Here is a 26,408-nt window from a genome sequence, read left to right on the forward strand (position 1 = left end):
TTTAAAAAATAACATCTAAGTAAAAAACTAGTGTAGCATATTAAGTAATATCTAAATCTGGTCTGTCAAAATATCAAAAATTATTTTGTTTTAAAAAATGTTAAAACTTAACAAACAAATTTATACTCTACAAATTTATTATATAATCTGCACTGCCTATTCACCTTTAAAATATTTAGTACAATAATAACTAGCTAGTCAGAAAAATTTAGATTGCTTTTTCAAACATTTTAGGTGTTACGTTAATCAACACTTTGAGATGCTTTTGAAGTACGAAGTGAGCAAATTTTTCCAGGAGCAGTTATCTTAAATGATCAAGGCTATCCCTGTAATAATTGGCTCATCACACCTTACAGTGACAATCAAACAGCTTTCAATCGTCGGTTCAATGATGCACATTGAACCGACGAAAAACAAGAAATGTGATCGAGCGGTGTTTTGGGACTTTGAAACACAGGTTTTCCTCTCTACAAATTCCAATTTAATTTCGTACAGTGGAAAATGCGGCAAAACTAATTGTATGTGCTTGTATGGTTCGCAAAATATGCATTAAAGTGGGAGATGAGGGAGAAAATCTTCCATTAATACCTTCCACAGCCTTGTCCTTTCTATTTAGAGACGACACTAAAGATGAAGTTCAAACAGGTGCACGCCGCGATCAAATTTTGCAGTTGTTCAACTAATGCAAATTAAAGAAAAGTATTTAAGTGAAATAAAAATTTTTGTGTTTTTTCCTAGTTTATAATATTCTGCCTCGTTCAAATAAATTTTGTATAGTTTGCTTGAATCGAATAAAAAATTTTGTATTTACTTATATTGTAATGTTTAGATAAATGAGATATGCCGGAATTAAGGGATGTTGACATTTGCTTAATTTTTACCTGACAACTGATAGTAACTTATATTGGAATAAATATAAAATATTATCCAACCGTTAACTCAATAGCAGCTCTGAAATTTTGCAGATTTACTTAATTTTAAGTTAACACATATACTTTTATAATAAAATATAAAAATTTTCAAGCAATTTTACCGCAACAATTAAACTTACAAACAAAGAATACATTTCTATACTTGGAATTTTTTAAAATAATAAATATGTTTTATCTATGGTTCTGACTGACAAAGATTATTCGACTTGGATGTTACAACATTTTGAGGCGTTACAGGCTGGATCTAAGCCTGGAGAAGTTGTTGCTCAAGAATAATTTTTTTCATTTCGGCCTTAAATCAAGTTTTTTCCATCAGATGGCGCTCAGCCCTGTACTCAGTCTCTTCTTTTAGCATGTCCAGCTCCTGCTTTATCTTAGCTTTCTTTAATGCACCGTACTCATTATCCGAAAAGATGTTAGTTGATGATGATGTCGATCGTTTTTTAGAAAATTTTAACAATAGGTGTAACAAAAAATGGAGACTTAAATGTTTCATAGCGTTTAAAATTTCAAATGTATTAACTTTTCCTTGCTTTTGATAGTATCAATTAATGTTAAGTATTTTAAAAATCACAAAGTTACACTAATATTTACTTAGATAAAAACTAACTAAACTATTATTTGGTTGGGAACATAGAAATAAAGAGTAATACATAGTTATGATAGAGGTTTAACAATTCTTATAAAATAAACTTCTTACAGAACGTTTAATAAAGCTTGTCGATATATCTAGTATATTCTGGGAAATTGATCTTACAGCAATAGACTTTAGAACTGTTTCGACAGACATTTTAGCGACGAATTTAGGCTAGAGACTGGGTTAAATGGCTAAAGAATGTTAAAATTTGATGCATTTGATTCTTGCGCAATTCAGATATCTATAAATTAGAGAAATTGTTGAGTATTTAAATGAAAGCACGACAAATTTTATTTTACACAGATTGCAATTATCAACAAAAGTACATCTAATATATAGTTTAAACATCAATGTAATTTTTATTTAGGATATTTTCATCAGTAACAGTTTTAACTAATTAAAATAAAGTTTTTAAGTTCTCTAATAAACTTATGCGAAAATTAATTTTCTAATAGCAATGCAAAACTAACCGAGTCTGGGATGTCTACAAAGTCATTTGAAGTAATGTCTTCATTTATATTGTCATCTCTGGTGAGTTTATTCGTTGAAACTTTCTTTCCAACTCAAATGTCATCAACTTTGACTGGTAGATTATGCCCTGATTCTTTTCCAATTATGTCCATCACAGTGCATTCATAGTCAGAAAGTTGGCTACCTTCAGCACCAGATTTCTTAAGTTTCTTAAACTTATCCACGGTTGATCTCCTCAGGTTTGTCATTAAGTTATCCGAAAATGTTCAACAGTGACAGCAGAAGAAAGACCATGAGCTACAAAAAGTTTTCTAACTTCTTGCCATTTTTTTTCGATTTCGATTACTACAAGTCGGAGAGTAAGTACCAATTATTTTCTCTTTGTTTTGGAAAATAAAATTGGCCACAACAGTTTTTTGCTCTTTTGTTAGCATTTGCATAAAAATATAAGTTTTCTTATTAACTTTTTTGTTTTGTTTTCATGTAATTATTGTACAGAAAACAATCTTCTTTTTATAGAATTACAAGATTGATAAATTATGCTTTTGGATATTTAGAATAATTTTTAAAATTATTCAACAAGAAAGAATTTATGCAACAAGGAAGTCAAGCCATAATTAAAACCAAGATATATTTTAAAATATAAACGTAATCATTATAATTAAAAATGACACTACATTAATAGATAATAGTAATTGACCTTGCGTTAAAGCTCCTTAAACTAATGCGCATTTGTTTGACCGACAAGATGGCCTCGGAATTGCACTTGCTCTAATATCGTTTTTAAATCATAAATATTAAATATAGTTTTAAACTTGCTTTTGTCATTATATACTATTTAGAACTTTGTTAAAATATTTATTGACAATTTTAAAGAACGATTTATTATTCAATAGTTACAACATGTTTGAAAAAGCATAACTGAACAACTAAAGTATTTCCTGTAATATAAAGTTAACTAAGAATTTTAGTCTTATTACAGGATGTAACAATGTGACAATTGTTAAAGCCATAACAAAATAAAATTTTAAACAGTGTAAATTAAAAAAATATGTGTAATTAAAAATGTTTCTGATATATTAGTTTTATTATATTGATGGTTCTTCAAAACAATAACAATGAAATGATTAGATCTTATCCCAAATATACGTGAGTTTGGAGAGGATAAATTAAGATTATGGAAGGATTTATTTAATGAAATAAAAGATACTGAAAAAATTCGCAAAGAAAACTTAAATAGAGTAAAGGTTGTTTTAGTTATATTTATTTCAAAGGTGAAGAAAAAACTTAAACAATGTGGACGAAATTATGATACATTTATACAAAAAAAAAATCGTTGGCTTCAAAGAAATCTTAAGAACAATAAAAATTGCCATTTTGGTTCTGAAAGGCCCCATAAGCAATGGAGTATTCTTGGAGAGCGAAGCAATAGAAAAAAAATGAATGAACTAGTTACTGAACATCATGAAACTCTATTTTTAGCTTCTGCAAAAAGTACAAATGCTGCTGGAGAAGAAAAAAAAACCTCTTTAAAAAACAACATTTCTAATGTTTTAGAGATAGAAAAAGTTAATGAAACTTTGGATAAAATCTTTCCTATTTATATGAGTGTAGAGGAAGCTCACGCGTTAAAATGAACACTGATCTCAGCGATAAACAATATCAAATGATCAAAAACTCAGCTCTTGTACACAATGTACCCAGTCGGCACATCTGGTTTTAATCTCGGAATTGAAACCCGTATAAACACGTGTTTGTTACGATCCAGGCGTAAACCAGAAACACGTGGATTTCACGGGAAGTTTAACTGGAGTTTTACACGTGTTTTCTAAGGTTTCAAACACGAGTTTTTTTATGTTTTAAATACGTGTTTTTGAGGTTTTAAACTCGTGTTTTATGAGGTTTTAAATTCGTGTTTTCTTTAATTTAAAACGGACTTATGGCATTAAATAAAGTTTCCAAACGGAAACTTTATTTAATGCCTTAAGTTAGTTCAGGCATAAGTTTTCTAAACTTATGCCTGAACTAACAGCTGTTCAGCACGATTTAATGATAGACCAAAAATTCGTAGGTTTTAGACACGTTTATAGCTTTAAACATGTAAACCTTTTTTTAATATATACTACATTATATTTACGACAATTTTGTTGTTTTATTTTTGTTTTTTAAGGTAAATTATTTTACAATAATACTACGAAGAAAAAATAAACAGAGAAATAAAAAACCAAATCATTAAAATAAACTAATAAAAGACGCTTGGCACATGGTTACCATACATAATATTTAATTTCGATTGATCGCCTCTTCCGTCATTATAAAATCTAAAATCGTTTAACAATACGCTTTCGCATTTTTACAAACAATTCCAGTAGCATCGAATGTTCTTTCTAATTTTTCTTAAAAGTCGGGTCTCGAACTTTACTAATTCCTCAATTGAGGTAACCTGTTCAAATTTAATTTAATTCAAATCTTTATCTAAAAACTATTGCAGTAGCCCAAATTTCTTTTTATGTAATGGTGTGACACAATCATTTTTGCTAAAACATGGCATCATCCATGGGAGAGGTTTCGTTTGTCTGATTTTTTGGTCGATCTGTATTGGTAATGGTTTTTGATGATTCGCCTTAATCTATTTAAAAAAAAACAAGTTTTATAATAAATATCAAAATAAATGATTATCTTAGTCTATTGTTTTGTATTGTACTTAAATAAATGCACTATAAAAAATGCTGTTTGAAAAAACCAGAGTGATGATTTGATGGAAGAGTAAAATTGCTTTTTTCCTTATTAATCACGTTTGTTTGTGTCTGTACATTTAAACGGAATCGACCCTTCATTCTTCTTTTCAAGTTGTTTTTTAGAGCCACCTACTTCAACCTAAACTAGAGACGCCCTTTAAGAATTTATGAAACCCATTAAGAAACATAATTCATCAAATATACTATTGTACTTTTTAAATATTATAAACTTTTAAATTAAATGCAAATAAGTAATTACTTTGGAGAGACCCAGAAGCCCGAGTATTCACAAGTATTTTCATTAGCATTTGTACCAGGATGTAAATCCTCTCTCAATTGATTTTTGCTTATAAATATAGAAATCTTTAAAGGTTGATTCGAAACCATCTCATTTAGGTTTTGTTGCTTGTTAAAGTGCAAATATCCTGTTTTAAGATAAATTAGAGTAATATACACTCAAATATAGGTAATAAATATAAATATAAGTTATACATAATATTTAAAAAAACCAAATGCACACATGCCCCCTGTTCATTAATAGTCACCTACCTTAATCAACATTAATATTATTATCTTCATTAAGTTTCTGAAGTCTTCTATAAATATATTGTCTTCATCTAGATTATGTGATAACGGTAAAACTCCTAAAAGATAAAATTTGCAAAAACAAAATTTACCAGAAATATAATATAATAGTGTCATTTTAAATTTTTTGAAGTTAAAGATAAATAACTAGAGTTTCAATACAAGTATTTTCATTAACAGTTGTACCACCATTAATATTTTTTATCATTCTCTTTTTTGTTGAACATGTGAAAAACTTAGTAGTTGACTTTTAGTAGAATTAGTAAGATTATTTTAGTAGATTATAAGTAAGTAGAAGACTTATAGTAGAATCTTTTCAATTTATGTTTTGTTGCTTATTAAAACCCACATATTCTGGTTTAAAAATGTTACATATATATATATATATATATATATATATATATATATATATATATATATATATACACACACAAACAAAACAAAAAAAGTTCAAGAAGTGCTAATGCATATCACTAGCCATAGTCTGCTTGATAATAGACCCTTACCATTCTCAGCAAAAAAAATTATCATTTCTGCAATCAGATAGACTATGCAAGAAATTTTCTTGCTGGCTTCAGCTAATGCCATATTTTTTATTTTGCTGACTCATTTTTGTATCTTCTCAAACAATTAAAAATTAATTTAACATTTACATAATAATTTTCAAATATAAACAATTGATTTACAGAAAAGTAAAGTTACTTACGGACAGTATTTTGCAACAAAGTATTACTAGATTTTGCTGTCAATATTGGTAGAGAAAGTTTATTCAATGAAGCATAGGTAGTATATTGGTGCAGCCTCACAGCTCGAAGACAAATTTAAACATTCAGGAAATAAATTTCCAGCTAAGGCTGATCGATATTTTTTCATATATTCTTTCTACTATGCTGAACTTGTTCTTTTCATTTTTGTTAAATAATTATTATTAATAGGATATCCTATAGCATTTAGTACACACACATTTATATAGGAACAACACTAGTATTTTTCAAACATATAACAATAATAACAATTGTAATAACAATAATACTGTTAACACAAAAAATGTATTTTATATATATATATATTTTTTCATCGCAGAAATAAACACACATATACAGATACAAATACACACAAATATACATACGACGAAATAAACACACATATGTGTGTATATGTGTATATATTACGTATACATAACATATACATTTATTTATAAGTGTATGTATGTATGTATATATGTAATATGTATATATATATATATATATATATATATATATATATATATATATATATATATATATTTATACATACATACATAATATATAGACTTATACATACACACATGTATACATATGAATACATAAATAAACACATACATATTTTATATGTATTATACATACATATATAAAATATACATTGTATAAATTATATAGATACACAAGTATGTATGTATATAGATACACGTGTATATATATATATATATATACACACACATATAAATACACACGCGTATATTTATATATGTGTGTGTGTGTGTGTATATATATATATATATATATATATATATATATATATATATATATATATATATATATATTTATATATGTGTGTGTGTGTGTGCATATAAATATATATATATATATATATATATATATATGTGCATATAAATATATATATATTTATATGTATATATATATAAATATTTATATGTATATATATATATATATATATATATATATATATATATATATATATATATATATATATATATATATATATATATATATATATATATATATATATATATATATATATATATATATATATATATATGCTAATACTTAACAAAAACTGAATATATTTAACATATCAATTTTCTCGACAAATGTTTTTCTGAATGTTCTTGTTACACTCTAAAACCTTCCGAATAATAAAAATGCAATAAATTTAAACAATCGCGTGCTTTTAGTAATGGTTTCACATTCGTTGCGAAAACTTCTGATAATTTAATACTCCATTTTTGTAACTGAAAAACCATCACTAAAAACTTGATATCCAAACTGGTTTTTTGGTAAAATATATAGTTAATTTCACGGAATCAAAACTCTATTCTTGACACGTGTTATTCTTAGTGTTTTCGGGTTTTTTTAAACACGCAACAGAAACCACGCGTAACTTTTAAACGAGTTGTGCCGTCTGGGTACATATTTATCCTATGTACGATATTTTCGAGAAAAAATTGAAATGCTGTAATGAGAATATACACTTTAATGAAATTTCTGCAAAGTGTACTCTTCAAATGTTGCATTCTTGTATTCGTTTATATGTATATAACATAAAATCGTATATAAATACAAAGTTAAAATTCCCATGACAATTTTAAAACTACAATAGCCATAAAAAACCATAAATGAATGCGTGACTTTTACCACGTTTATCTACGTGACTTTTACCACGTTTATCTACGTGACTTATACCAAGTATATGTAACAATTTTAATTCACCAACTTTAATAGAACATGCCCTCTTGGTGAATTAACTCATGTCTAATTGTTGTGGGGCTCTTATATTATTCGTCCGGCGCGTTATCTTTTGTTCGCGGTCTTCGTTTATTTCGTTATCTTCATTTATTTCGTTCTCTTCGTTTATTTCGTTCTCTTCGTTTATTTCGTTCTCTTCGTTTATTTCTTTCTCTTCGTTTGTTTCGCTCTCTTTGTTTATTTCGTTCTCTTCGTTTCTTTCGTTCTCTTCGTTTCTTTCGTTCTCTTCGTTTATTTCGTTCTCTTCGTTTATTTCGTTATCTTCGTTTATCTCGTTCTCTTCGTTTATTTCGTTCTCTTCGTTTACTTTGTTCTCTTCGTTTATTTCGTTCTCTTCGTTTATTTCGTTCTCTTCGTTTACTTCGTTCTCTTCGTTTACTTTGTTCTCTTTGTTTATTTTGTTCTCTTCGTTTATTTCGTTTTCTTTGTTTATTTCTTTCTCTTCGTTTATTTCGTTCTCTTTGTTTATTTCGTTTTTATCGTTCTCTTCGTTTACTACGTTCTCTTCGTTTATTTCGTTGTCTTCGTTTATTTATTTCTCTTCGTTTATTTATTTCTCTTCGATTATTTCTTTCTCTTTGTTTATTTCGTTGTCTTCGTTTACTTCGTTCTCTTTGTTTATTTTGTTCTCTTCGTTTGCTTCGTTCTCTTCGTTTATTTCGTTGTCTTTGTTTATTCCTTTCTCTTCGTTTATTTCAACTTTTAATGATGGCAACGCTGTTTCCGGGAGAATACTGGATGCCAATTATTTCCAAATTCTCCCTTTTCCTTTTAAACCTTGCAATGGTTTGATGCAAACTTTGGCTTGATGATTGTGTGAACAGTTCTTGCATTTTGCCTCGCAGTCCAGTGCATAATGTCCAAAATTTCCGCAATTAAAACATGTTAATGTTATCGTCTTTTTCTTCGCTTCGTCAATGTCTATTGCTGCAATATATGTTCGCAGTTGACAGATAAGCCGTTGGTGGTTACCATCAAATACTGGTGGCATAATGGCCAAAATAGCTTGTTGCATTCTTGTATTCGTTTATATGTATATATTAAAAACAACTATCTGAGCGCTTTTCAACCTTCTGTTCAGAACATAAAATCGTATATAAATACAAAGTTATAATTCCCCTGACAATTATAAAACTAAAATAGTCAAAAAAAACCATAAATGAATGCGTGACTTTCATCACGTTTATCTACGTGAATTTTACCACGTTTATCTACGTGAATTTTACCACGTTTCTCTACGTGACTTTTACCACGTTTATCTACGTGACGTGAAAATGAACAATATTGATTTATTAAAAGCAAAAACTGAGAATGACTCAGCCTTGGGGCTCGGAGTTTCAGCTTTGGATTGCTGGATAAAATGCTTGGAATTTATTCTTTGTTTGAGTTATAAAATTGAAATTAAAAAGTATAAGCCAAAAAAAATTGAGAAAAAATTATCTGTAGACTTAAAAAAAAAAAGAGATTTAGGTACTCTTCAGAGAACAGTTAAGCCTATATATTGGCATGCCTAAAACTGGGTCTGGAAATACCAATGACGGCAATACTGCCAGAAGAGCATTTAAAAATAGCGAAGTTTTTTCTAAAATTACTAAAGTTGATTGTGATATAATTGAAAGATTGCATAATATTCTCATAACCATATCTTGTGGATATCCTATTAATATCAATGAATTAGATTTTTACTGCACTGAAACAACCAAGCGTAATATGAGTTTGTACGACTGGTATGTTATGACTCCTACTGTACATAAACTGCTGCTGCATAGTTCTTCTATATCACATAAATTACCTTTGCCAATCGGGGTTTATTCGGAAGATGCATTAGAGAGTTTAAATAAACAGACAAGAAATTCTGGACTTAAGCACACGGCAAAAATATCAAGCTTAAACACAATGATGAATCAGATGCACTACCTTCTAATAAGATCAGATCCAAAAATATCCAGCATATATTTTAGAAAACATAAGAGCTATCAAGGAAAACCGTAACCAGATGAAGTTATTAAGTTAATTGTAATGTAAATAATAAAATAAATGTAACAAATAATAACTTTTTTTCTCTATGTATCAACATCCTTTAAAAATCATTTTTACAAAAATTTAAAGTAGAGTAATATATCAAGATAATGTGCTTATCTTGAAGATTCTAAAACTTAAAGAAAAATTTTTTTGTACGCGTATATACCTATACACCTTTAACGTGTATATACCGTATATAACGTATACGTATATAACGTATAACGTGTATATACGTGTATATAACGCGTATATACCTTTACACCTTTATACCTTTATACCTATACACCTTTAACGAGCGCATACATGCATTATAAGCGTCGAAGCTGGGCGTAAAAAAAAACTTTATCAACATACTTGAAATCTTTGACCCAAAAAATATTATTTTGATATATAACATTATTTATTTACAATTTGTGTCAAATTTTATTTAATTTTTGCCGTCTTTTGATCGTCCTGAGTCACTGTGCATCGTGAAGTCAATAGAACACCATCCATACTTGTAAAGTTTTAACGTTTTCTCCCAACAAGTACACACGCGCATGTTGTTTACAAAAAATGTGACATTGCATGGAAAGTCATCTATAATGCACGCATTTTAAGGCGCTTTAATCGTTTCTTTTGGTAGGTTATTATTAAAACAATAGATTGACTCATTATTAAAACAATGGAAGTATTTTCATTAAATACTTTAATGTCAGCTCTATTTCCGGCAACGTCTGTTAAAACTTTATTGAAGCGTTGCGAAAGCAGCATAATAAAAAAAATTAATCTTAGTTAGCGTTTCAAATATAAAAATCGTGAGTGTATGGCTTATATAACTATTATCATAACTATTGTCCAAAACAGTTTAAAATATCGCAACTACATAGTTACATACTAAATTAAAAGACGATAATACTTTTTGTCTAGAATGAGAAATATGAGAACTTTATATTTACGTATAATATTGTCAGCTTTAGGGTTTATACTTTTATATATTAAATACAACGAGAAACAAAAAAAAAACACGAAAGAGACTTTTACTGCAAATTTATTAGAAACTCATTCAATAAAGTCAGATTTTCAAACTTATTTTTCCCAAGAAAACATTGAATCCCCGTATATATTGTCTTATTCTCTATTTGGAAACAATTGGGAAAGGTATGGCAGTGCTGTTGAAAAGATTGCTTTCACTGCTTCCCAAAGTAGTCTTTATAAAAACTGGAGCGTTCGATTATACCACGATGTTAAAATGATTAGTATATCGCTACAAAGTTCTTTGAAAAACAAATACAAAAATCTTTTCTTTTATGATGTGGGATTTATACCTGAATTCGGAAATGTATCACATATAAATGGAATGACATGGCGGTTTCTTGCAGCTGGCGATCACAATGTTGACGTAATGTGCAGTAGAGATTTAGACTCACTTTTATTACCACGAGAAGAAGATGCTGTAAGAGAATGGTTAAATAGTAATAAGCTATTTCATGTAATGAGAGACCATCCCCTTCATGGGGTTTATATACTTGGAGGAACATGGTGTTTTCGAAACATGAAGAGACCATTTGTTGGTGATACTATTGCAAAGTTAGTAATTGAAAAAAGTATCAAACGTACTATTGATACTGAAGCACCCTGGGGAGATGGTCAAGATGTTTTAGGACAATATATATGGCCTTTGATAAGTGATGATGTTATGCAACACGATGCGTACCTGTGCACTCAATTTAATGGTAGTGTTCCGTTTCCATCAAAAAGAAAAAATAAACATAGATTTATTGGAATGATAGCAAATATTTCGGATAGCGAAGTTGTCCTCCCAACTTGCCCGTATGATTGTAGACCAAAAGAACACAAGAATTGGGAATATTGTTAAAATTTTAATACTTCGTATTTAACGATTTTTTAATAATATTTTGAGAATATTTGTGCAAATTCTTCATGTTCCCCAATAGGATTTATAGATGTGTCAAATCTTACGCTTTAAGACATTAAGCAAACTCCAAATTTAATTAAGTTCGATCTTATGCTAATTGAAAATGTTTTGAAAAATATTGCAAAATAGTTTTGCCCTTTTTCCTAAAACAGAACGCGTAAAAATGTTTGCCTCACCCCAAATGTGATTCAAAATAATTATTAATTTAATATAAAACTCTATTGTAACTTAAATTCATAAACAGCTTTTTAGTTTTGTGTAGTAATCTTTTCAGGGCTATTCATTTAAAAAGTATTAAGAAAGTATTTGTTGATCATTAATAAATGTCTTTATTTAAAGCAAAGAAAAAAAAATTTTTGTATAAAAAATTACAAAATGTTTTGTTTTTGAATAAATTTTAAATAAAATAATTATAATATAAATTTTTTTAAATTGCTTAGTTTCATTTGCTTTAAATAAAGACTTTTATTAATGATCAATAAAAACTTTCTTAATACTTTTTAAATGTGACAACGCCGGTTTTTCCACTGAGGTCTTGATATATATGTGGGCAATTCCATTTTTTACTTACGTTACACGCGCAACAACGTTATCAAATAATTGCCTATTTAAACTGTAAATTAAACTTTTAGCTAATTTGTATGAAAGCTGTTAGTCTAAAAAATAAAATAAGCTAGATTTCTACGATTCAGTAAATCAGTTTCAATAAGAAACTTTTACAAAATGTTAAGAGTTATTTGCAAATTTAAAAAATATATAAAATTTTATCAGAGGTGACCGGCTAAGGAAAATAAACTTTTTTTTATACTATATATTTAACTTACGTTATATCGCTTACGTTACCGAGCGATATTTATCTTATATCTATTATTCAGAGTTTGAGGTACGCAACAAAAGATTTGCAAAAGTATTGAACTTATTCATTAAAAATAATTAACAAACGAAATTTTAGAAAACTGGTGGCACTCTTCCTGTGTGATTTTTCATAACGTGAAAGTTATTTAATGGAAAACAGTTTTTACTGCTGTTTTCCATTATATAACTTTCACGTTATGAAAAAGTTATCTAATGGTTAAAAAATTAAAAAAGTTGCTGTTTTTAACAACCCATATTAACATAAACTATACTAAAGTAATCACTGACCTTTATAAAGATGTACATAAAAATAATATAAAATTTTTTATGAAATAGTCAGTCTTATGATAAAATAATGGGTAATGTTACAATTTAAGTAATAAAACAAACAAAAAAAATCTAGTTTCAAAATAACCATATACATCAAATCTTTTTAATAAATTTACAAAGTTTACCAGTAACTATTAAACATGTAGTAACTATTCTATCAAGACACTGTTTGCATTTTTAAAATGATCAAAAAATAAAGTTTCGATTTTGCTACTAATGAAGTTTTGCTTTTGCTAGTGAATAACTGCTTTGAGGTTAATCAAAGTATTGGTTTAGTCAAAAACATTTAAAAAGTACAAACAGGCAAATGTTGTGATGTATAGGTTATAATTAGTGAATTTAAAGCTTTTAAATTGTTTTTACAGATCAACTCTTTTCCATTGATTTTTCTATATTTTATGCTAGCAAAATAACTGATGTTAAATAAGTACTTAGTTAACATCAGTGGGTAAACTTAAGTTTACCCATCGTCAGATATAAATATTAAGTGTTTACATATAAATGCAAAAAAAAGCTTTATTGTTATACATCAACTGCATTTTTTCAATTATTGATATTATTGACTTTGATTTAAAATTGTACGCTTGTTATATTAACAATAACATCATAATATACATAATAATAACTTATACTTGCAGTGCTTATACTTGGTAACATTTATAATACTTAACTTATGTTTACAATACTGATTATAAAACTTTAAAAATTTAACTTGATAACTTTAACATAATTAACGATAACTACAAATCAAATGATAGTTATTATATAAGTCATGACTATATCCTTATTTAAGTTAAACAACATTTTTCTTTTCCATAACTTAATTTTAAAATGTTGGGATAAAAATATTAAGTTCCAGGTTAAAGGAACAAAAAAAGGTCTTATATAATATGTATCTTATGTATATCTTCTATTTTGCAGCATGTTTAAGAATATTTATGCTTGGTGCACACTGACTGTTGACAATATTTGCAAACTGATGTGAGTTAAAGTGACTTCAACAACCAGATTGTATTTTTGATTAATATAAGTAATGACAGGTTAGTAAATTTAATTATAGCAGTTATGTTTATAACTTTTATTTATTAGAATTAGTGAGAGACTTATGTATGATAGAATTGCATGAACTTTGGGGGACAAATATAATGATTAGAGTAAATATTACCTTTGTTTATTACTATGATTAGAGTAAGAAAATCTTATTTTTATCTAAAGAATATTGGGCAAAAGTCAATATTTTCTTATGTATTAAATATTATAAAATAACACGTATAAAAAAAAATTAAGTAGTTTAAAATAAAAAATTAAGTATTCAAGTATAAAAAACACATGTATTATCATAAAGTATATACATCACATTAACTATGTTGTCTGTAAGTTAAGGATTACAGCTGATGTTTCAGCTTCAGCTTTAAACTCATTAGCTTCAAATTAAAGCTGAAGCTGATCAAGTCAGTTCAACCAGCTTGATAGCTGATAGTGAAAAAGAATAATACCCCATAAATATTTTATATTAAAAAAACATGTAGGAAATTATTCAATGAAAATCTAAAATAGTGACAAAATTTAAACATACATGTAAAAAATTTAAAAAAGTTTGCAAAATGTCTTTGCTGTTTATAAATATTGCTATTGGCCTCGCAATTTTGGGCGACCCAAATTAGATTTTTAGAGATTTGTTTAAAAAGTGGTGCCTAAAAACCTAATTCCATTTTTGATTATCCACACAATTTTTTGGTAGAGTTCAAAGTTCTTCCAAAAGATGTTTTTATCTCTAAAAATTTTGAGTATGAAATCAATCTTGCTGTTATTATATGTGATGTACCAGCTAGAGCAATTGTTAAATGTATTAAGGGACACAATGGTTATAACTGATGTAAGTGTTGTGTTCAGAAAGTAGAGTGGTGTGGCAGGATAACACTCCCACATATTCATCGATTTTAAGCACTTATTCAGATTTTTATCATCAAAAGCATTCTGAACATCTTAGTAATGTGTTAAATGGAATTTAATTTTGACATGGTGACAAAGTGTCTTTTAGACTATATGCATCTAGTATACTTAGGGGTATGCAAAGACTCATCAACTTATGGTTAAACAACGTGATTGTTGTAAATTGTCTCAGATTACAGTCAATACTTTATCTGGCGTATTGTTCCAGATATGTTGTTACATTCCAAATAAATCTTCTAGCAAGCCAAGGTCTTAATTAGATGTTAAAAAAAGGAAAGCAACTGAATTTAGACTTTTTTTAGTATGCGCTGGGCCAGTTGTTTTGTTGAAAAAATGTTGATTTTGCTTGTCAGTTACTAACTTATTTTGTGCAGTTATTTGGTGAGCTTTACGGTAAGGATCAACTAGTTTACAATGTCTATACTTTAATACTTATAGGAAATGATACAGGGTGTTTCCATTTCTGTGCGTGATGTTTTTTGTTTTTTTTTGTTTTAGCAATTAAAAGCTAGGACTTTATGCAATATGTACACCATTTTGATTTTCTTAAAGAATAATTATAACAAAAATATTTTTATCATATTTTAGGCTACCTGAATAAATTAAATATACATATTTTTATAATTTTATTTTTTTGGGTAATAATATCGCTACATTTTGAAAAATATACAATAACTTTCAAAACATCATCTTCTAGCTAGAAATAATTGATGACTACCATTTCTCATCAAAAATATATTAAATATGAGTCTTAGAAGTTTGATATTTCACTTGAAACACTCACAAGCATTTTGTTTCATAAAAATAACAACATGAAATTAACAAATTCCCAAAATCCGTGCGTGACTTCCGTGCGTGATTATTTATGAACTGCATTTAAACGATTGCTGTGACTTTATAATTCATAGTGCAACCCTGTAACTTTCTGGAAATCTTTACTAATGTTAATAAATATTATTTTAAAAAAAGCATACCATTGAAACTTATATTTTCTGAGGAATTAAAGTTTATTTATCTAGTAGCTAAAATTGAAGTTTTTCTGTTCTGTACAAGATTTCACTTCAAACTTAATTTATTCTTTCTTAATATTAATAATGTATACCATTTTTTGTTTAGAAAATATTTATATTGATTAGAATTAATTGAGAGTAACTTGGAGATCGCCAGTTTTATTTTTATGAAAATAATAAAAATACATATACGAGTTTCCGTGCGTGATTTTTTGGTAATGCCCTACAGTTAAATTTTAAGTTCTTGATAAATATCCCTCGTTTAAATACAAACCTTTTTCAGATCAATTAAAAAAGCTTGTTCAAAGAAGAGTTGCTCGAATAAACACATACAAGTATATAAACAGAAGTTTAATATTCCTAATTTTGATGGATCAGTAGCCATTGCATTGAGACACTGTTTACAATTTTAAAATATCAAGGTTTAGAATGTTGTGTTTCAGCTAATGGAGGTGATAATTGTTTTGAAATTACAAAAAAAAAAGATTTAGTTAAAAAGGTTTTAAAAAGCAGATGAATCCTGTGACGAATAGGTTATGTTTTCTGGAATTTGCAGCTTTTTAGTTGTTTTATATGTATATATATATATATATATATATATATATATATATATATATAAATATATATATATACATATATATATATATATATATATATATATATATATATATATATATATATATATATATATATATATATATATATATATATATATATATACATATATATATATATATATATAAGTGTTTCATATATATATATATATGAAACACTTATAAATATACATTAATATTTGTTTTTAAAATGCAAAAAAATTGTTTATATTAGTTACTTTTCATAAATATTTAACTGTTCTTATAGATCAAAAACGTATAAAATTAGAAGATTTCAGCATAATTGAATAAACTTTTTTTAATTTTTAGTAATGAGATCCACATTTAGTAAGTTTTCTGAGCACATTTGTATTGACACCACCTACTGTCTCAACAACAGTGATATGCCACTGGTGTCATTTTTATGCGTGGATGGGAATGGATTTTCCCATATAATTGCTTTTGCTTTAATTTCCAATGAGTCAGAAGTGATGCTTGGTCAAATTTTTAAAACCTTTAAAGCTTTTAATACTTCTTGGAATTCCATTAAAACATTTATGATAGACAAAGATATGAGTGAATTAACAACACTGGAGCAATATTTTCCTAATAGTTTTTGTGAAATTTGTTTGTTTCATGTTAAAAAAGCTTTCAAGAAAAAGATTGCAGACTTATCATGTACCACTGATGTTAAAAGACAAATTTCTGTATACCTGGATATACTTTGTCATTCAAGAGATCAGTCAATATTTGAAAAACAAAAACAGTTGCTTTTGTCTCTTGATGAGTGCTTTGCAGAATACTTTTTAAATAATTGGGATCATATGCATGATCGTTGGGTTTTTCATAAACGAGCAACACATTTAATCTTTGACGACACCACTAATAATAGAATCGAATCTTATCATCAGAAATTGAAAAGTGTAATAACTCACCAAATAGATTTGCATCAGTGTCTTAATAAAATATTTTTTTTAAATGACATGTTTTTAGAGGAGTACAAATTCAAGCAATTTAAAAGTTTAACCAAAAAATACTTTTCTGAGTTGTCCTACCTTCACGACATAATTACACCATATGCTATAAAACATGTATCCCTTGAGCTTGTAAAAAGTACACAATATGATTTAATTTTGCAAGTTATTGGTGACAACACTTATATAGTGAGTGAAAAGTTGTGTAATCGTAAATTTTTTATAAGTATGTGCTTGCCCTGTCGTCATCTTATTGCTGTTTCCCAATATTTGGGTAATGAAAAGTTGAGTTTAGATTGGTTTATTCCAAGATGGCATGTTGCGAATAATTATATTGAAGACTCACCTATTCCTAATGAAAATACTAAAGAAGAGAATTCTAATTTGAGAACTCCAGCACTAGACAAAATTTAGAAATATAAACTTATCAAGGTTTGCTCTGATAAGCTAGTAAACAAAATGGTGGAATTTGGTACAGAAACGTTCCAGTATTATCTAAAGCAGTTAGATAAATTTGAAGAGATGGTTAGTTATGGCAAAAGATTTGAAATTTTCATTGAAGATCAACAAGTATCAGATAGTAAGACAACTTCTATCTCATCCGAAAGCTTTGTAGTGGCTCCTGGAAGTTCTAGTAGTTCAGTAAACAATGATCCTTTGGAATCTTCTAATAAAAATACAATTATGAATGAATATCAAGATATTGAATTCTTTGTCAAAAATAATGAAGATCCATTTATTGATGACCATGTAAAAGATGAATTCACTGGATTAGAGGATAATCATATTAATTTTACGACTGAAATTATGTATCAACAAGAACAGATAAATGAATCTTTAGATGTCCAAAGGTTAAAACTTATTAAACCACCACTTAAAGTTGCTAAAAGAGGCAGGCCTATGGGGTTATGGCCAAACAGCGTTAGGATTAACTAAAAAAAACAGTAAAAAGGAAATGCTGCTTTTGCAAAAAGTGTCACCCAGATAAGAATTTACGGAAGGGATTAAAAACTAAATGGATGAAATGCACCAAATGTGTCAGATATTTTCATGATGTGTGCTTAGGAGATAAGCCTCTACATGATTTACATCTATGTTTATTTTGCATTAGTTAAATAGAGAATAATAACAATACTTTTTCTTTGTGTTTTTTATATAACATTTTCAATAAAGTTTCATTATAGTTTAGAAGGAAAACCCTCATATAAAATCCTCATTTTCAAGTGAAAAGTTTATTTTGAAGATTTGGTATGAGTAAAAAGTAACAAAACAACTAATAATAACAAAACAACTAATAATAACAAAACAACTAATAATAACAAAACAACGATCAGATAGATGTTTAATCTCTAAAAGGTAAGCTTTTAAAAGGTAAGCTCTAAAAGGTAAACTTTTAAAAATACTTTTTTTTAGATGAAAAAGTGATTAGTTGTGGTAAGCGTATCTGATAGGACATGTTGCGAAAGATTTTAGTATGGGCAATATAGAGCATATTGTTCAGTTTTAGTTATTTAGGTACATAAACTACAATAACAATAGTAATAATAGTAATAGCAGCAATATAAATAATAATTAATAATAACAAAAACAATAGAAGTTTCTATAAAAATATAAGAAGATAAAAAAAAAATAGGAAAGTTAAAAGAAGTTAATAATGATAAAAAACTAAAATAAATTATTTTTTTATTTGTTTTAATTTATTTTGTTTCAAATAAAGAAATGAAGATAAATTAGTTAGAAGTTTTATTTAATTTTTATTTAATTTGCGTGCATTGTGCATAAATTAAAATTTTTTTTAATTTATGCACAATGCACGCAAGACTTTGGTTTCATTCACTGATGCACTGATGTGTAATTAAAAACTTACAATACATCAAAGTGTTATAAGAAGGTACATTTAGCTTTCTATTATCGATATTTTTAGTTTAATATAAATGAATATATCAAGTTTCCGTGAAAAAGGTTGTAACAATTCAAAAGCTGGAGTTAATATTGTTTTTATCAGTAACGTCATTTCAATCAAATTTTAATAATTAAGATTTAAATGATTCTTTAAAATAATTTTTAAAGTTCCTGCGGTATAAGTTATGACTGTGTGGTCATAATTTATACCGCAAATAATTTGTCTAACTCGCAAAGTCAGAGTTTGACTGTATCAGATCCATGGTAAAAGCACCAAGTAAAAAGAATCCACCACCAGAAGATTCAGTTAATGTGTGTGCTCAAAATTATAATTTTGAGTAACTATTTGATGTGTGGAAGGAGATTTTTTTTTTAACCTTGATACAGTAATTCCAATAATGCTATATTCAAAACTAAATAATGATAATATGTTTAGATCAAGTGCCTTTGTAAAGAGGATATATTTAAATGGAAAAAGGACAGAGTTTATGATGTCAAAGGTACGAGAACAAAATTTATTGATGTCATTATATTAGCAATCTACATCAAAATATTCAATTATTAGTATTGTTGCAACTTATACCAATAAAATTTTTATTAAAGTTAATAATATACTTTTTATTTACATTATTATAAGAAACTTAAAAAATATATATTAAATATGTATTATTCTATTATTATTACTAATAACTGTATTAAATGTAATATTTTCTGAAACTGTGTCATTGATAATCAAATTTGGTCTGTCAGTCTCTACATGGCTCATTATCTTTTGTTTTCTTTGGAAAATCATATTGTTATTATTATTTAAAAAATAGTGAATTTATGTTTATTTCAAAACAAAAATTAAATATACAACAAAATATTTTTAATACACAAGTTTTTCTCCTATATAGTAAATACAGATATTTATAGTAATAAATAGTAAATACCCTAGATTAACTACTTTACCTTAATAAAAACCAGAACACATATAAAATTACATGTAGACATCTATGATGTCTACTTATAAAATTACGTGTAGATATCTATGATGTCTACATGTAAATATCTATGATATCTACATGTATATGATGTCTACATGTAGATATTTATGATGTCTACGTGTAGATATCTATGATGTCTACATGTAGATATCTATGATGTCTACATGTACATATCTGCGATGCCTACATGTACATATCTATGATGTCTACATGTAGATATCTATGATGTCTACATGTAGATATTTATGATGTCTACATGTAAATATCTATGATGTCTACATGTAGATATCTATGATGTCTACATGTAGATATCTATGATGTCTACATGTAGATATCTATGATGTCTACATGTAGATATCTATGATGTCTACATGTAGATATCTATGATGTCTACATGTACATATCTATGATGTCTACATGAAGATATCTATGATGTCTATATGTAGGTACTTTGATAAAAAATTCAATACAATAATACAATTACAAAACTTATGCTGTTACATAGAGCTTAATGAGAGCTATCCAATGACGCCTAATTTGCCTGTCTATGTTAACTATGACGGAAGTTATGATTTTTTTTCCGCGTGTAAAAGTGGTAATTTCTGCTATAGAAAATTAAGAAAAACCGTGACCAATATTTTGCGTTACTGGCACTAAAAACTGCATAAGTAAAAAACCGACTGAGATAATGTAATAAAATTTAAAACAGTGATTCATCATTATTAGATCTTTAATTTATTAAATTTTTTATGGATCAAATAGCTTATTTTCATCTCATCAGATACAAAAAACAAAGTGGAGTGGGGGTGAATTTTGACGAGGATGCAATTTAAAAATTAATAGTTCACAAACTAAGTGCAAAGAAGACTTATTTTTCTAAGGTATATGACTCATTACATTAACTTTATGTTTAAGGTACAAATTACTAGTCTGCTGAAAGGAGGCTCATATAAATATTAATTATCAATATAATATTGAAAATCTTTTAAAATGGAGTCAAATTGACAACAACATAAAGTTAAACACAATTAATCATAAAAAATGATACGTTCAAAACAACAAAAAAATTAAAATGCATAACTAAAATAAAATACTATTGTAAACATTTGTCTAATATTTAAATACCGGTAACTAAATGTAGAACCTGAATCAATAGAAAACTAAATCACCAAGAGCAACGCCAGCCAAGAGGCTATCTACTGGTATTTTAAAGTCTTCTGCATCATCTTCTTCTTCATCCTCTTTCCAATATGCAATTATAAAACTAACAACTTTTCCAGTAACTGGTGGTAACTTCATAACTATTCTTCCCTTATAAGCTACTTCATTCCCCTCCTCATTCCATAAATGTTCAACTCTAGCTCCTTCAATTTTAACTGGATCCTCATTTAACATTTCTAATACTTTGACTCTTTGGTATTCTGAGAGTGAAGAGAAAATGGAATTATGTACAATATCTAATCTATTTTCTAAAATAAGTTTTTTTATATCTCTAGCTAATCTATTTCTCTGTTCCATTTCTCTTTTCTGACCTTTTTCTTTTAACCGTAACTTTGCTAACTCTTCTCCTCTCAACCTTCTCTCTTTACTTTGTTTTCTTGAAACTGCCCCCCTAGATATACAAAATTTAACTATTTTTTCTTGCTCTTTTTTTGTATTATTACACAGCCAGTCCAGAGATTTGTTCACCTTCACCTTTGTCTTGCCATCTAAAAATGAAATTTCAGCATTAGGCGCCCTGTGAGTAAAAAAGTCTATCATGCCAAGGGTTTTCTCAGCCCAAATATTATTAATAGGGGCACTAACTGCCTTATCTTGCATGAACTGGCTCGGTGTAGAGAGTTCACCAGTCAATTACCTTGACAGCTGCCTTTTTAAAACTGTCACTGTAGCATTAGCTATTATTTTTAAAACAGAAAGCAATTGCTCCAAATACTTCCCTTCAATAATGCGTAATGTAACCAATGTCTCATCAGAAATCAGTGGGCGACCAAATGCATCTAACTGTGACGACAATAGAAATTCCGGCTCATTACAAAGTATTTCCACAACCTTAATTGCAGATTTGAGATACTCAGCCTAAAAAGGAGTTATTTTTTATTAGAAGTTATTTTTTTAGATCATAAATTAATACATGCTTTAAATGTTTAAGTTACATTGTAAGAATAAAAAAAATTGCATACCAATTCAAAATGGTTTCTTTATTTTTCCTCTGCATAAAAAAGGGCCATCCAAGGTCCAGTTAAGAATTTGCCCCAGAGTCCAAGGGCTTGTAGATGGATCATTATCTCCTCATTCTTGAAATCTCTTAGTAGAGATGTCCTCAGTAAAGTCGTGTTGTTGCAGTACTTCTCCAGATAGTTGACTAGTATTTGTCTGTGCCTAAAAACAGAATAAAACAAATTATGCATTTGCTATTGGAAAATCAAATGCATGGACTAGATAGTTGAATACCAATTGTCAGTACCTGTATACAATGCCAGCTGAACAAAACAGTATGTGCAATCGGTTGCCAACATACCTTGGAAAAGTACTGCAAGATAATCCACTTTGCTTGAGAAAGGATTTAAAACCATGCGGATCTCCTTTGGCCTTGTATCTGAAATACAATAATGCAGATTTAAAATATAGCAAGCAATTAAACTCTGATTTTATAAAAAAAGTAACAATATGCAGTTTGTTTACATTATTTGGATCAAATACATAATTCAAACATTGACCTTAACTTTGAAATGCTGTACAAAAGATTTGCAGCTCTGCAATCTGACCCATAAGTGGTACTGGGTATTGTATCATTCAGCTTTTGAAGTGCTTTCCTGGTCTCACTGGCTATTCCATCAAGTGGATGCAGATGACAGTTTAACTCTAACAGCTCTTTTTCAAGTATGCTGTTTAGCTTCACAACTGCTGCATGGTTAATCGAGGCCCTGTCTGTCAACGTTGACATTATTTTGCCCATTAGTTTTTTCCTTACATCAGCAATTTCTAATTTATAATATGCTGCATATGTGTTGGCTAAATCCTCAATGGTATCAGTAATGTGTTTTACATAGTCCTCTGCCTTGCCTCCTGGTAATTCAGTGATGCTGGCTGTAAGGATTTGTTGCTTAGTAGCAAAATGAATTTGATTTATGTGAATGCCCTTAATTGTTGTTGCATCAAATGCTAATGTCACAACATCAGCATTTATTATTGTTTCTGCCACTTGTAGCAGAGCAATTACTCCCATTTCTTTGGACATCTGCGCAATCGTTGACAGATTGGGGAGATCTTGAGGCTTCAAATTCACGTTACCAAGACTTGCACATGACATGATCACTTTAGGTATGGCATCTACAGGCACGTTGCTTTCAAGACAATGGTAAACAACTAGACGCAATGAGGCATTGAAACTTTTCTTTTCTTTTGTAAAAATTGAACCCTTTTCAATTTGATTGATGTCGCAGTTTAGCTGGTCTATGGTAATATCACTTTCTTTCAATGCTAAGTCTTGAACTCTAAGTTTTTTTTCTAAATCTAAAAGAGTAAATTCTAATGTCAGGATCTTCTTCTTACAACTTTTATTTTCTTTAACCAAACTTTTGCATTTGAGGTTCAACTTTTTCAAGGATTTTGTTAAAGATATAACATCAGCTTAATATTTTTGGGCCTTCAACTGATATTTTGAGATCCGGCGTGAGGTTCTTTTAATTAGTTGGTTTACTCTCTTAACTTGAAAAGTCTTATTGATTGTTGTTTTCTCTTTTTTTACTGTTTTGATCACTGTCCTAAGCTTTTTGTTTTGAGTAAGTAAGGCTTTATTATAAAGTTTCCTTTTTTCACAGGAATGACATTCTCTGTTAATCCTTGTCTTTAATAGAGACACAGAAGGAGGTGTCTTTGGCTGAACAGGGAGAAGTGATGCCCTGGCTAGCGGAAACTTGAAGTCTTCACTTAAAAAAACAACTATCCTATCCCAGCTATAATGTATGTGTCTTTTAAAAAACTGGATTTTTTCGTTAACTCTCAGAATTGATAGTGTTAATGATGAAACTTTACATTCACTTTTACTAAATTGCTGAATTAAATATTTAGCTGTTTCTGTAGCATTTCTGTTCTGTTTTAAAAAAACATTGTACACAAAACCATTTGAAAGTATTTTATACTTGTGGGAACCAAGAAGATCTTCAAAGTCTTTTGCCTTTTTAATTATTTTCTCCATGTCACAAAAACAAGTTATTGTAAAAAACTGAAATAAAAAAAAGGGATTTATATATTTAATAATTAACAAGGCAACGTAATAAAAACAAAGAAAAACTACTAAGTATTAATTTTTAAATAAATCTTATTTATCGTAGATTAGCAACTAATCTACGATAAATAAGACATAGCTATTTCAATTATATTATTATTGATTTATTAATTATTATGCCATTTAAGCTAAGCACAATTTACTACACTTTATAATCATTATAACTAAGTAAAAAAAATGTCAAATTTTATGAAATTAGAATTCAACCATATTTAAAAAAAATAACAATAGTAGTTTAAGAAACTTGTGTTGAAACTTGTATTTATTCTAAATTGGATTGTGCAACACCACAAATGCCCATTATCGGTATTAATAACCGGTTACTTGTGGGTAAGTTCGTTGGGAAGCATTTATTTTTAAAATTGGGTAATTTATTTACATAAAAAATACGCAAAAGTAAATTAGATACATACATCCTTATGCAAATTTAATAAAAAAATGACTATCTAGCACAAAAAGCAAAAAATTTCGAAAATAAAAACTTACCTTGTTTTGAAAATCAAATTTTTCACTAACAACACACTGGATGAAGGATTTCCAAGTAATTTATAAAAAGATTAAGTATTCTATGTTGAAATACAAACGAACCTATTTTAAAATCTAGAGAATTTAAAGAGCAGTCTGGTTTTAAAAAAACACACTATCCAAAGATGACTAAAAATCGGGTTTATCTAAGTATATGAAAAACCAAGTGCAATTTCCGACTAAAGTTACGGCCGATATTAAAGTACCTACTATATGTAGATATCTATGATGTCTACATGTAATTTAGAGACAACTATAAACTAAAAAAGTTACCTTAGTTTACTTATGCACATGAAGTAGAATGTTTTTTTCAATAAATTGCGGAAAAAAGTAATGAATTCATGATTATTTTAGATAGATGCTGGCAAGCCATAATGGATTGCTTAGAACTTATCTAAAACATTTCAATCAAATAAACACTGCATTGAACTGATGAAATTATTGACTCTCCAAATAAATGTTGCCGTTGTATTTTGATGGCAATAGAATGTTCTAATCTAAAACATTTTCTTAATAAATTGCACTAAATGTTTCATAATCAAATAATTATCGATTTCGATTTAACTGCTTATCCGACCAGCTTTATCGTGAAATAAATTACACTGATGGTATAATAAAATAATTGCGCATGCGTGTACAATATTGCGCTCTGAGTAGCTAATGGCTATGTCGAGCGCGTATATATATACATATATATACGTAAGACACGTATATATATACATATATATATATATATATATATATATATATATATATATATATATATATATACATATATATATATATATATATATATACATATATATGTACATATATATATATATATATATATATATATATATATATATATATATATATATATATATATATATATATATATATATATGTATATATATGTATATATATATATATATATACACATATATATATGTATATATATATGTATATATATATATATATATATATATATGTACATATATATGTATATATATATATATATATAAATGTATATATATATATATATATATATATATATATATATATATATATATATATATATATATATATAATATATATATATATAAATATATATATGTATGTATGTATTTATATATATAAGCAGAGGGGCCCAAATTTAGGGGCCCTTTTAAAAATGTAAGG

At 27.7% G+C, this 26,408-nt stretch overlaps 3 protein-coding genes and 1 long non-coding RNA gene across 4 annotated transcripts; 1 reads left to right on the plus strand and 3 right to left on the minus strand.

The window, feature by feature from the left end:
* Positions 1 to 4,219: 4,219 nt before the first annotated feature.
* On the minus strand, positions 4,220 to 6,356 carry LOC136079868 (uncharacterized). Its single transcript, XR_010638286.1, has 4 exons — positions 6,070 to 6,356; positions 5,328 to 5,422; positions 5,038 to 5,203; positions 4,220 to 4,917 (listed from the first exon to the last, which is right to left on the minus strand). It is a non-coding gene; the product is annotated as an uncharacterized LOC136079868 (long non-coding RNA).
* A 1,283-nt stretch (positions 6,357 to 7,639) lies between these two features.
* On the minus strand, positions 7,640 to 8,903 carry LOC136079468 (homeobox-like protein HDP1). Its single transcript, XM_065795207.1, has 2 exons — positions 8,666 to 8,903; positions 7,640 to 8,410 (listed from the first exon to the last, which is right to left on the minus strand). Exons 1-2 carry the CDS (start codon positions 8,901 to 8,903, stop codon positions 7,884 to 7,886), a joined length of 765 nt encoding a protein of 254 aa, XP_065651279.1. The 3' UTR covers positions 7,640 to 7,883.
* Positions 8,904 to 16,901: 7,998 nt separating this feature from the next.
* LOC136079469 (zinc finger SWIM domain-containing protein 3-like) lies at positions 16,902 to 17,957 on the plus strand. Its single transcript, XM_065795208.1, has one exon. It carries the CDS (start codon positions 16,902 to 16,904, stop codon positions 17,955 to 17,957), a length of 1,056 nt encoding a protein of 351 aa, XP_065651280.1.
* A 3,553-nt stretch (positions 17,958 to 21,510) lies between these two features.
* Positions 21,511 to 23,788, minus strand: LOC136079869 (uncharacterized). Its single transcript, XM_065796535.1, has 4 exons — positions 23,152 to 23,788; positions 22,899 to 23,030; positions 22,615 to 22,813; positions 21,511 to 22,510 (listed from the first exon to the last, which is right to left on the minus strand). The coding sequence occupies exons 1-3, from the start codon at positions 23,742 to 23,744 to the stop codon at positions 22,633 to 22,635; spliced, it is 906 nt and encodes a 301-aa protein (XP_065652607.1). The 5' UTR covers positions 23,745 to 23,788; the 3' UTR covers positions 21,511 to 22,510; positions 22,615 to 22,632.
* Positions 23,789 to 26,408: the final 2,620 nt, after the last annotated feature.

Source organism: Hydra vulgaris, chromosome 04 (assembly GCF_038396675.1).
Source record: "Hydra vulgaris chromosome 04, alternate assembly HydraT2T_AEP".
Classification (NCBI taxonomy): domain Eukaryota; kingdom Metazoa; phylum Cnidaria; class Hydrozoa; order Anthoathecata; family Hydridae; genus Hydra; species Hydra vulgaris.

Bases quoted from the DNA above. Each gene is read 5' to 3' on its own strand.
- LOC136079468 (XM_065795207.1), bottom strand. From the start codon at position 8,903: ATGCAACAAGCTATTTTGGCCATTATGCCACCAGTATTTGATGGTAAC. The intron at 8,411-8,665 runs GTTTAAAAGGAA...AAATAAACGAAG, and splicing joins TTGCATCAAACCATTGCAAG to ACAACGAAATAAACGAAGAG.
- LOC136079469 (XM_065795208.1), top strand. From the start codon at position 16,902: ATGAGATCCACATTTAGTAAGTTTTCTGAGCACATTTGTATTGACACC.
- LOC136079869 (XM_065796535.1), bottom strand. From the start codon at position 23,744: ATGTCATGTGCAAGTCTTGGTAACGTGAATTTGAAGCCTCAAGATCTC. The intron at 23,031-23,151 runs GTCAATGTTTGA...ATTGTATTTCAG, and splicing joins TACAGCATTTCAAAGTTAAG to ATACAAGGCCAAAGGAGATC. The intron at 22,814-22,898 runs GTACTGACAATT...TTCTGTTTTTAG, and splicing joins TCAGCTGGCATTGTATACAG to GCACAGACAAATACTAGTCA.